The 12,672-nt window shown below is 41.5% G+C and overlaps 1 protein-coding gene across 13 annotated transcripts in view; it reads right to left on the reverse strand.

Annotated features, from left to right (window-relative positions):
- add1 (adducin 1 (alpha)) overlaps positions 1 to 12,672 on the reverse strand; it is a 173,513-nt gene that overhangs the window by 91,418 nt on the left and 69,423 nt on the right. For all 13 annotated transcript variants that reach the window (XM_043703905.1, XM_043703897.1, XM_043703915.1 and 10 more), the window contains one exon: positions 5,102 to 5,264. In XM_043703905.1, coding sequence (XP_043559840.1) covers positions 5,102 to 5,264 — 163 coding nt within the window. The remainder of the gene's footprint in view (positions 1 to 5,101; positions 5,265 to 12,672) is intronic.

Here is a 12,672-nt window from a genome sequence, read left to right on the forward strand (position 1 = left end):
GGTTGAGTAGGTTAGGTTTGTTTTCATTAGAAAAAAAAAAGATGGGGGGGGGGGGGGGGAGAAGAGGGGGAGTACCTTATTGAGATTTACAGAATCATGGAGGGTATAGACAGAGTGGATAGAGACAAGCTTTCTCCCCAGGGTGAAGAATTCAATAATATGGGGTCATGCTTTCAAGGGGAGTGGTGGAAAGTTTAAGAGGGAATACATGCGGCAAGTACTTCACACAGAGGGTGGTGGGCATCTGGAACACATTGCCAACAGAGGTGGTAGAGGCAGGCACAGTAGATTCATTTAAGGTGCATCTGGACAGAAGCACGAGTAGATGGGGAGCAGAGGGATACAGATGCTTAGGAATTGACCGACCGGTTTAGACAGTACATTTGGATCGGCTCAGGCTTGGAGGGCCGAAGGGCCTGTTCCTGGGCTGTAAATTTTCTTTGTTCTTCTCAGCAATTGGGAGCCAGAGAATTGTACATTCCTTAAGAAGGGCTTTTGCCTGAAATGTCGATTTTCCTGCTCCTCGGATACTGCCTGACCTGCTGTGCTTTTCCAGCACCACTCCAACATCTGCAGTCCTCACTTTCACCTAATTGTACTTTCAAGCCCAACTACAAGATACAAACAAATATCAGGACTAATACTTTAATACAGTAATCTTTGAGACCTTATTGTTTGAATAAGATGTTAAAACAAATCTTCATCTGCCTGCTCAAGTATAACAGATCCAACAACACTTCTCCAATGGATATCAGGAGTTTTCTATGTCCTTGCCAACATGTCAAAACTGATTAATTGATTATTTATCTCAATCTGTGTACCTTTCTTTTAATATAAATTGTTTGTTGTATGGCCATTAACAGCAGCAACTATGTTGGCCCTCTGGAGAAATAAGAGCAGAAAAGAAACAGCCCAAGAAAGACTTTTTGGTGTCTCTGAATAACCTGGAAAGAGAGCTTGCCTCTGTTAAATGTTAGAAATGAATGCTTTTGAGATCAACAAAGTCAAACTCTTGACCTTATTAGATAAAAATCAATCAATACACTGCAATCAGTGGCAGTGCGAAAGATAAAGCCACGGGTTTAATGGCTATCACTAGTGCTCTCCCATACTCCATTGTACTCAAATGATAATTTTTGCCGATGCTTGGTTTTACAAGTTACATATAATCATGCCACATGAAACTGTGCAAACAACAATCATACAGGACTAGAGACATTAACTTTAGTTCTCTCTCACAAATGCTACCAGACCTGAGTTTCTCCAGCACCATATTTTTATTTCTATGCTGTTATATTTTCTATTATACTGAACACTTGAAATTTTCTAACAAGCATTGAATCACCCAAACACCTTTTGAAAGAAGTTGAAATTTTAATCAAATTGTCTCACTTTTCAAAAACAGATTAAAACCTTTTAGACATATGGATGATTAATCCCTGATTATGCAGTAAGCCTCTAAGAGTTGTGGAGCTCAAATCTAAGATTTGAATACTGCTTGCTTTTCTGGGAGACTTTTTTGACCAGGATACAAGATAGTTCAACTTTCACTCCTAGCCTTTGTCTTCCATTCACACAGATATTCCCTGTATATCCTTCTCTACTTTAACAATATTTATGCTAGTGCTCCCAAATTTCCTTTCCTTATTCTTAATTTTGAAAGCTTGCCAACTTCCACAATTTGTTGAAATCAAAACTCACCAGGGTCTCAACTTTTTATAGATGTCAGAAATATGGAATATCTTTAGTTCTTTCAATTTCTCCTTCTATAACCTTAAAAAACAAAGTTTGTGTACCTAAATCACAATTTTAGTGTATCTTCACTTTTATTATGTTTTAGTCTTTTTAAAGCTCTGCAGCATCCTTGACTATATGTTTCTCTTCACAAATATGCAATGGCAATATGGAAGTATAGCTCTCTGGAAATTATATTCAATTAACTTGTTAGAGGTCCATGATAAAGTAACAAGCAACATGGATAGGGAGAAACCTATAGATGTGATGAACTTGGATTTCCAAAAGGCATTGACAAGGTAGCACATCAAATGTTATTAATCATAAGAATGTGTGCACACCATATCAGCATAAATGGAGAATTACTGATCTAACTAGAAGCAGTTGGGATTAATGGATCATTTTTTAGTTAGCAATATGTAACAAGCGTCACAGAAATCAGCACTACAGCTGCAACTCTTTACAACTGATATTGAAGGAAAGGACTGAATGTAAAGTTGCTAAATTTGCTAATGAGACAAAAGATAGACAGAAGAGAAAGTTGTGAAGCTGATACAATGAATCTATGAAAGAGATAAATGTGTGAGCAACAATTTGATAGAGCATAAAATGGTTAAAATATGAACTTGACCACTTTGGCAGGAAAAACAGAACACCAGAATATTACTTAAATGGAGAGAGACTGCATAGCTCTGCAGTAGAGATATTTAAGCACTGTTTGGGCATGAATCAAAGTTAGTATGCATGTACATCAAGGGATTAGGAAGGCAAATGAAATGTTTATTGCAAGGAGAGTGAAATATAAAAATAGTTAAGTTTTGCTACAGTTGTACAGTACATTGGTGAGTTTTGGTCTCCTCAATTAAGAAAAAATTCAACATTGGAAGTGCAGAGAGGTTCACTCAACTTATTCCTAAAAGGCGAAAGGGGTGCCTATGAGAAAAGGCTAGACAGGTTGGAACTTTGAAGTTTGGAAGAATGACGGGTAATGCTCTTTTCTGGAAGAGACTAGAATTAAAAGAAAAAGATTTAAAATAAACTGTTCTTCTATGTAAGATGGCAATGAGGAGAAATTTTTCTGAGGCCTGTGCACCTGTGAAATTCTCTTCCCAGAGAATTGTGGAAGAAAAGTTACTGAATATTTTTAAAGGCTGAGTTGAACAGATATTTGACTGACAAAATAAAAAAAAGGATATGTGGGATAGATTGGAAAGTAGTGGCCACAATCAAATGCACCAACTCAAACTTCAGCAAAATCAAATTGCTGGAGAAACTTAGAACATAGAACAATACAGCACAGAACAGGCCCTTCGGCCCACGATGTTGTGCCGAACATTTGTCCTAGCTTAAGCATCCATCCATGTACCTATCCAATTGCCACTTAAAGGTCACCAAAGATTCTGACTCTACCACTCCCACAGGCAGTGCATTCCATGCCCCCACCACTCTCTGGGTAAAGAACCCACCGCTGACATCTCCCCTATACCTTCCACCCTTCACCTTAAATTTATGCCCCCTTGTAACACTCTGTTGTACCTGGGGAAAAAGTTTCTGACTGTCTACTCTATCTATTCCTCTGATCATCTTATAAACCTCTATCAAGTCACCCCTCATCCTTCGCCGTTCCAAAGATAAAATATGAACATAGACCCCAAGATCCCTCTGTTTCTCCACCTCACTAAGAACCCTACCATTAACCCTGCATTCCACATTCTTATTTGTCTTTCCAAAATGGACAACCTCACTTGGCAGGGTTGAACTCCATCTGCCACTACTCAGCCCAGCTCTGCATCATATCTAAGTCCCTTTGCAGCCGACAACAGCCCTCCTCACTATCCACAACTCCATCAATCTTCGTATCATCTATCAACTTAGCTGGTCTGGCAACATTGGAGAGAAAGCTGTTCAGAAACATGAATTCTGCTTTCTCTCCACAGATGCTCTCAGACCTGCTGCGTTTCTCCAGCAACTTTTGCTTTTGTTTCAGACTTTCAACAGCTGCAGATCTTTCTTTTCCTCTTCAAATTGCAAAGTAAACTTGATAGGCCAAATGGTCTACTTCTGCACCTAATCTATATGTTCATATGCATGTTCTTTTACATTGTCCCCAGCAATGCATTTCACCAAATTTCTAATGGAAAGGTAATGTCAGTTTTCCCTACTGATCCACCTTCTCACAACACAAAGCCCAACGTCTCTCCACTCCCATTATACAAAGCCTGACTTCTCTGCTACCGAAAGTAGCAGATGATATCCTTGTGAGATTCTCACTTCACTGTCCCAGGTATCAACTGATGATTGGTTACTGAAGGCCATCAGATTCAGTCTTCAATTGACTTATTAAGTGTAGTATTAGAGTGGTGCTGGAGAAGCACAGCAGGTCAGGCAGAATCCAATAAGCAGGGGGAGAAAAAAAAACAGCACTTTATCAGGAATGCCTCAGGGATGGAGAGATAAATGGGAGGGGATGGGGTTGGGGAATAGGTAGCTGAGTGCGCAATAGGTTGATGGAGGTGGGGCTATAGGTGATAGATGGGAAGGAAGATTGGCAGGTGAGACAGGTCAGGAGGACAGTGCTGAGCTGGACTTCACCAGTGTCCTCAATTCCCCTCCCCCCACTTCCAACCTTCCAGCTCAGCACTCCTCCTGACCTGTCCCACCTATCTTCCTTCCCATCTATCCGCTCCACCCTCCTGTCTGACCTATCACCTTTACCCCTTCCTCCATCCACCTGTTGCACTCTCAGCTACCTTCTCCCCAGCTCCACCACCTCCCATTTATCTCTCCATCCCAGAGTGTCTTAGCCTCATTCCTGATGAAGGGCTTTTGTCCAGAACGTCAATCTTTCCTGCTCCTCGGATGCTGCCTGACCTGCTATGCTTTTCCAGCACCACTCTAATCTTGACTCTAATCTCCAGCATCTGCAGTACCCACTTCCATCTTTACTATGTGTAGGACTAAGTAGTGAATAAAAGCAATTAGGCAGTATTTGATTATTGAAAAAAATTAACCAAATGCTCATAGTAGGGCATTATACTCATCTGGAGTGTTCTCTGTAAATAGAGCTTTCAAACCCACAAACTAAATTATTTAACACTACTTTCCAGGAAGAACAGGATCTTTTTCTTTAAGATGAGCACTGACGTAGATGGATAACTGTACAGGTTTGGAGTGTTTCGTAAAGATTGCATTAAAACTTTGTAAGTGCCAGCAAATCTGATTGTTGGCAGATAATACAAAGGCAGCACTTGGGAAGATCAGATCTGTGATTTACAACTCAACAGTAAATAGAGAACTCAATTATCAGAAGTAACTCAGTCTCAGTGGTTTAATAGAAAACTTCACACCACAGAATAACTGTACTTACTCATGTTCAATGCAGCCATTCCACCCTGTGGTGCAGCAGGGTACATACTAGGTACATTTGTTGTCATGAAATCTGCAATCTGCTGTAATGCAAGGAGACTAGTAGGATTTTTTCCTTTCTTGAGTTGTTCCTGAATCATTGATTCCAATTCTTCACAAAAAGCCTAGAAATGAACAGATTTTTTTTCAGATGTTATGGTAACAATTAAGATAATACTTTTTATTGTCATGGTTTTGTTTTGATTATTCACTTAACATTTGTTGCCCATCTTTAGCTGCCCTTGAAGTGGTGGTGGCAAGCTTTCTTCTTGAACCACTGCAGTCCATGTGTTGTAGGTAGACTCAATGCCCTCAAGGAAGAAATTCGAGGATTTGGCCCAGGAATAACAATATACTTCTAAGTCACACTGATGAGTGACTTGGAGGGGAGCTTGTATACGGTGTGCCTATTTATGTGCTGCTCTTGTCCTTCTAGATGAAAGTTATCATGGGTTTGGAAGGTGCTGTTGAAGGAGTCTTGTAGATATTCTACGGCTGAGTATTGGTGGAGATGATGGTGGATGCAGTGCCAAGCAAGTGAACTGCTTTGCATTGGACTGGCTCTGAATGGTCAAGCTTCTTGAGAATCTTTGGAGCTGCATTTGTCCAAGCAAGTAGGGAGCATTCCATCACACTCCTCACTTGAACCTTGTAGATAGTAGACAGGCTTTGGGAAGTCAGAAGGTGAGTTGCTCACTGTTGAATCCTAGCCTTTGACCTGCTCTTCAGTTCATTGTATTTGCAATGGTTAATCCAGTTCAGCGTGTGGTGCTGGAAAAGCTTGGCAGATCAGGCAGCATCTGAGGAGCAGGAGAGTCGACGTTTCAGGCAAAAGCCCTTCATCAGTCCTCACCTTTGCCTAATCCAGTTCAGTTTCTAGTCAATGGTAACCCTCAATGTTGAGTGTTAGTTGGGCAGTGACGTCAATGCCATTGAATGTCAAGGGACAATGGTTAGATTGCTTCTTACTGGAGGGGTTATACTATTTTTCCAACAGTTTAATATGTCCAAGGATTGGAAACAGTTTAAGGTTTAGGAAAGTAGGACTAAGAGATTTTAAAAAAGGGGGTAAACAGCAGAATAAAGCTGTAAAAGCTTCTACACAAGCAACTTCCTGTCATCACGTCGAATATCAACAAGAAAATTTCCCAGTCGCAACATACTGCCACCTTAAGCTATGAGTCAGTTCACCTACACATAGTGCTTCCCCCAGTTGGTGCTCAGAGAGCAACAAGGGTGAATACATTGGGTGGGGCCTTTTTTGCAACTATTTGTTAATGAGACATGGGCATTACTGATTAGGGATGGTGGCCCAATGGTCCCGGAGAAGGTAATAAGTTGCCTTCTTGAAATTGCTGTGGTCCTTGGGGTGTAGACACATACACAAGGCTGTTGGAAAGTGAATTCTAGAATTTTGATCTAGCAGCAGTGAAGAAAGAGTGATATAGATCCAAGTCAGGTTATTGTACAACTTAGAAGTAATTTGCCAACTTTAAGTACAGATAGTCATGAATTTTAAAATTTTTAGCTACTGAATTTCTGCCTTTTACACTAGGGACTGCTAGCATCTTCCTTGGGTAAAGACAAAGGCACCTCCCATGCACAAGTTCCCTTTTTGGCCCATTCATCCTTTCATTGCCATGGCTGCTTATGCATATTTACTCTTTTCTTCTCATGTTCGCTTTTTAAATTTAACCTGATTTTCTAAACCAACCTGTTCAGAGTCAGAGTGGTGCTGGAAAAGCACAGCAAGTCAGGCAGCATCAGAGGAGCAGGAAAATCAATGTTTCGGGGAGGAGCCCTTCATCAGGAATGCTCATTCCTGATGAAGGGCTCCTGCCCGAAACATTGATTTTCCTGCTCCTCGGATGCTGCCTGACCTGTTCTTTTCCAGCACCATTAATCTTGACTCTGATCTCCAGCATCTGCAGTCCTCACTTTTGTCCTGTTCAGAGTCACAGTCAGAGATGTACAGAACGGAAACAGACCCTTCAGTCCAACTTGTCTATGCCGACCAGATATCCTAAATTAATCTTGTCCCATTTGCCAGCACTTGGCCCATATACCTCTAAGGTCTGCCTGTTCATATACCCATCCACATGCCTTTTAAATGTTGCAATTGTACCAGCCTCCACCACTTCCACTGGCAGCTCATTCCACACATGCACCACCCTCTGAAGTTGACTCTTAGGTCTCTTTTATATCTTTCCCCCCTCACCCTAAACCTATGCCCTCTAGTTCTGGACTCCCCATCCCAGGGAAAAGACGTTCTCTATGTACCCTATCCATGCCCCTCAATTTTGTAAACCTCTATAAGGTCACCCCTCAGCCTCCGACGCTCCAGGGAAAACAGCCCCAGCCTGTTCAGTCTCTCCCTATAGTTCAAATCCTCCAACCCTGGCAACATCCTTGTAAATCTTTTCTGAACCCTTTTGGGTTTCCACAACATCCTTCTGATAGGAGACCAGAATTGCACACACTATTCCAAATGCGGTCTAACCAATGTCCTGTACACAACCTCCCAACTCCTATACTCAATGCTTTGACCAATAAAGCAAAGCATACCAAATGCCTTCTTCACTATCCTATCTACCTGCAACTCTACTTTCAAGGAAGTATGAACCTGTACGCCAAGGTCTTTGTTCAGCAACACACCCCAGGACCTTACCATTAAGTGTACAATTCCTGCTCTGATTTGCCTTTCCAAAATGCAGCACTTCATATTTATTAATTTGAACTCTATCTGCCACATCTCGGCCCATTGGCCCATCTGATCAAGATCCCATTGTATTCTGAGGTAACATTCTTCACTGTCCACTACAACCGGACCCCCCCCCCCCCCCCCCCCACTCCAAATATGTGCAATACCAGCGCTGAACAGTTTGATTAGAAAATGTCTGAATCACGTATGAAAAAGTGAAATCAGGAAACAAACTTTTTGTGTAAAACAGCGAATGAGTATGGACAGAGGATATAGAACTGACATGAAGATATAAGACAGAGGGTGGTAGTGGAGGGTTGCCTTCCAGACTAAAGGCCTGTGACCAGTGGTGTGCCACAAGGACTGGTGCAGGTCCACTGCTTTTCATCATTCGTACAAATGATTTGGATGTTAACATAGGAGGTAAAGTTAGTATGTTTGCAGATGACACCAAAATTGGAGGTGCAGTGGACAGCGAAGAAGGTTACCTCAGGAGTACAACAGGATGATGATCAGATGGGCCAGTGGGCTGAGGAATGGCAGATGGAGTTTAATTTAGATAAATGAGAGGTGCTGCATTTTGGAAAAGCAAATCAGAGCAGAATTATACACTTAATGGTAAGATCCTGAGATGTGTTGCTGAACAAAGAGACCTTGGAGTGCAGGTTCATACTTCCTTGAAGTAGAGTCGCAGATCGATAGGATAGCGAAGGCGGCAATTGGTATGTTTTCCTTTATTGGTCAGAGCATTGAGTATAGAGGTTGGGAGATCATGTTGCGGCTGTACAGGACATTGGTTAGGGCACTTTCGGAATATTGTGTTCAATTCTGGTCTCCTTCCTATCGGAAGGATGTTGTGAAACTAGAAAAGGTTCAGAAAAGATTTACAAGAACGTTGCCAGAGTTTGAGCACTTGAGTCATAGGGAGAGGCTGAATAGGCTGGGGCTGCTTTCCCTGGGGCGTCAGAGAGCGAGGGGGTGACCTCATAGACGTTTATGAAATCATGAGGGGCATAGATGGGAGAAATAGACAAGGTAATTTCCCTGGGATGTGGGAGTCCAGAACTAGAGGGTATAGGTTTAGGGTGAGAGGGAAAAAATTTAATAGGGACCTAAGGGGCAACGTTTCTCACAAAGGGTGGTGAGTGTATGGAATGAGCTGCCAGATGAAATGGTTGAGGCTGGTACAGTTACAACATTTAAAAGGCATGTGGATGGATATATGAATAGGAAAGGTTTAGGAGGGATGTGGGCCAAGTGCTGGCAAATGAGTTGAGATTAGGTTAGGATATCTGGTCAGCATGGATGAGTTGGACCGAAGGGTCCGTTTCCATGTTGTACACCTCTTTGACCTCCAACTTTGGTGCCACCTGCAAACTTACTAATTATACCTGGATGTTATTACACACCTCCAGAGTAGGTGGGTCTTGAACCCAGGCCTCTGGTCCAGGGGTAGAGACACTACCAGAAGTGCCAAAGAGTCTTGGAAGTGTAGGTAAGAATGAACATTTTTCGAGAAGCCAAATTGTAGAGGATGGTTTTGATCTATTGACATCTAGGTATAAGATCAGCACACTTCCATTGCACCACTCTGCACTGTCTGACCTTCCTATATCCTGATTCTCACTTGCGTTTTCTACCTAACTTTTTTTTTCTTCTGAATCATCATTCCTGCTCAGGGAGCTCTAGATTTCATTACCCTTTTCCCTTTGGAGGGAATATACCATGACCATACCAGAACACACACTTCTCTGGAGGTAGCTCATTGTTCAACTACCTTTTCTGCCAACCTTTGAATTCAATTCATTTGACACAGGTTCATTCTCAATACAGAGAAGTTGGCTTTTCAAAATTAATTTTTATTCTGGAATTGTTCATTACCTTTTTCCTCAGTCAACTTAAACCTCTGGTACAGTGATTACTACCCTCTAAGTATTCTCCCATTGATACTTGGTTCACCTCATTTCCAAGAACAGGTCTGGTAGCACCTCCTTTCTGGTTGGTTAGGAAACATATAGATCACATCTAAATTAAACTCCATCTGCCACATCTCAGCCCGATGCCCTGGTAGACCTCGGTAGAGGTGGTATACATGGACTTCAGTAAAGCATTTGACAAGGTTCCTCATGGGAAGCTGGTTAGCAAGGTTAGATCTCTCAGAATACAGGAAGAACTAGCCATTTGGATACAGAACTGGCTCCAAGGTAGAAGCCAGAAGGTGGTGATGAAGGGTTGTTTTTCAGAATGGAGGCCCGTGACCAGTGAAGTGCCACAAGGATCGGTGCTGGGTCCACCACTTTTCGGCATTTATATAAAATGACTTGGATGCGAACGTAGGAGGTATAGTTAGTAAGTTTGCCGATGACACCAAAATTGGAGGTGTAGTGGACAGCCAACAAGGATACCTCAGAGTACAATGGGATCTTGATCAGATGGGTCAATGGGGTGAGGAGTGGCAGATGGGAGTTTAAATTTAGATAAATGTGAGGTGCTGCATTTTGGAAAAGCAAATCAAAGCAGGACTTATACACTTAATGGTACGGTCCTAGGGAGTGTTGCTGAACAAAGAGACCTTGGAGTACAGATTCGTAGTTCTTGGAAGTAGAGTCACAGGTAGATAGGATAATGAAGGCAGCGTTTGGTATGCTTTCCTTTATTGGACAGAGTATTGAGTATAGGATTTGGGAAGTCATGCTGCGGCTGTACAGGACATTGATTTGGCCACTTTTGGAATACTGCAGGCAATTCTGGTCTCCTTCCTATCGGAAGGATGTTGTGAAACCTGAAAGGATTCAGGAAAGATTTACAAGGATATTGTCAGTGTTAGAGGATTTGAGTCATAGGGAGATGCTGAATAGGTTGGGGCTGTTTTCCCTGGAGGGCCGGAGGCCGAGAAGTGACCTTATAGAGACTCATGGACAGGATAGTCAAAACCCACAACCACAACCTTCTAGAAGGAAAAGGGCAGCAAATACTACTGTTTGCAAGTTTCTCTTCTAGCCGACTCAAAACATCACATGTTCTCAACCTTGCTGCTTAAAAGCTGTTGCCAAAAAGAGATATTTTGCGGATTCTGGTATACATACATTAACAAACAAATTTGGAAGGAAAAGGAGACCCTTAAAGTAGGTAAAGTAGTTAAGATAGCATATGGCTTTATTTGCTGAGGAATTGATATCTTGGAAGGATCAAATGAGGTTTCATAGGTGGAACTTAGAAAAAACTTTAGCATGCAGATAACAACATAATGTCACCTTTGCCAGAAGAGAATAGTCTATCGGAAGGAACTTGTGAAACTTGAAAGGGTTCAGAAAAGATTTACAAGGATGTTGCCAGGGTTGGAGAATTTGTGCTATCGGGAAAGATTGAATAGGCAGAGGCTGTTTTCCCTGGAGCATCGGAGACTGAGGGGTGACCTTGTAGAGGTTTAGAAAATAATGAGGGGCATGGATAGGATAAATAGACAAGGTCTTTTTCCTGGGGTGGGGGAGTCCATAACTAGAGATTGTAGGTGTATGGTGAGGGGGGAAAAGATATAAAAAGGGACCTAAGGGCAATGTTTTCTCACAGAGGGTGGAATGGGCTACCAGAGGAAGTGGAGGAGGCTGGTACAATTACAGCATTTAATAGGCATCTGGAAGGGGATATGGATAGGAAGGGTTTAGAGGGATATGAGCCAAGTGCTAGCAAATGGGACTAGATTAGATTAGGATATCTGGTTAGCACGGAGGAGTTGAACTGAAGGGTTGGTTTCCATGCTGTACATCTCTACGACTATGACTCTGCATTTCTGTAGATAATTGTCTCGAGTTCACTCGAGGAACTCTTGTCCTTTATTGGTCCTTGCTCTATTACTATTCGGATCTATATTCGGAAATTGAGGTCTCCCATTATAAGTCTTCATAAATTATGTGCCCTTCTGCAATTTCCCTTAGAATTTGTTCATCCACATTCTTCCAATGAGTTGGTCCTCTATCAATTATATCAAACTATGTCATCATTACTCAGTTAATCCTTCACTGGAGTTAAATTGATTTTGTCCTTGTATTTGGGATATCCTCTTTTCCCGGTATTGCAACACATTCCCAATCAAACCTCTCCCTGCAACAGTGCCCCACTCGCCCCCCACCCCCCTCCCCAAATATAGCAACTTAAAACAAGGACTTATTGTCCAGAAATACTTTCCTGGAATAAACCCTTCACATTTGACCACGATGTATTTAAAAATATTGAGCAAAGTGAGTTACCTCAGTAAAATTACCAGTCTGACATTCCAGAGGCTAATTGAAATTCTACACCATGAAAATAGTTTGGAAAAATATTCAACAGCATTCAAATTGGATAAGCATCCATATATAACATGAAAAAGTAATCAAAACCAAAATGCTAAAGCCAGAATACAAATTTCATCATGAACTGAAATGAGTAAATAAATGTTTCAGCATTCTCATTATGAAGCTGAGGCCTTTAGGTAGATATGCACTTGAAATTTACAATGGCATTCGTCTTAAAGAAAGTTTCCTCCTCAAACTGCAATCCTGTCAACCAATTATTGAAAATATGCCAAGTCAGAATTCAGCAAAAATTAAAATACACCAAAGAAAACTGTATGGGGTATAATGATAGATCCAAGCAAGGTTTTACTTTTCAATTTGTACACATTTTAAAGCAATGAATTACGCCATGTCCGTGAGAGGAGGAGAAATAGCCTGAATGGAACTGATCCCAGTTCATTCTGGCCAAATGTTATCCAATCATATTAAAATCAGCATTCCTAGAGAGAGAATTTTAAATTTAAGACCCATCTTATCCTTTTCCATATCAATCTTCAA

The sequence above is a fragment of the Chiloscyllium plagiosum genome, chromosome 2 (genome assembly GCF_004010195.1).
Source record: "Chiloscyllium plagiosum isolate BGI_BamShark_2017 chromosome 2, ASM401019v2, whole genome shotgun sequence".
NCBI classification, from domain to species: domain Eukaryota; kingdom Metazoa; phylum Chordata; class Chondrichthyes; order Orectolobiformes; family Hemiscylliidae; genus Chiloscyllium; species Chiloscyllium plagiosum.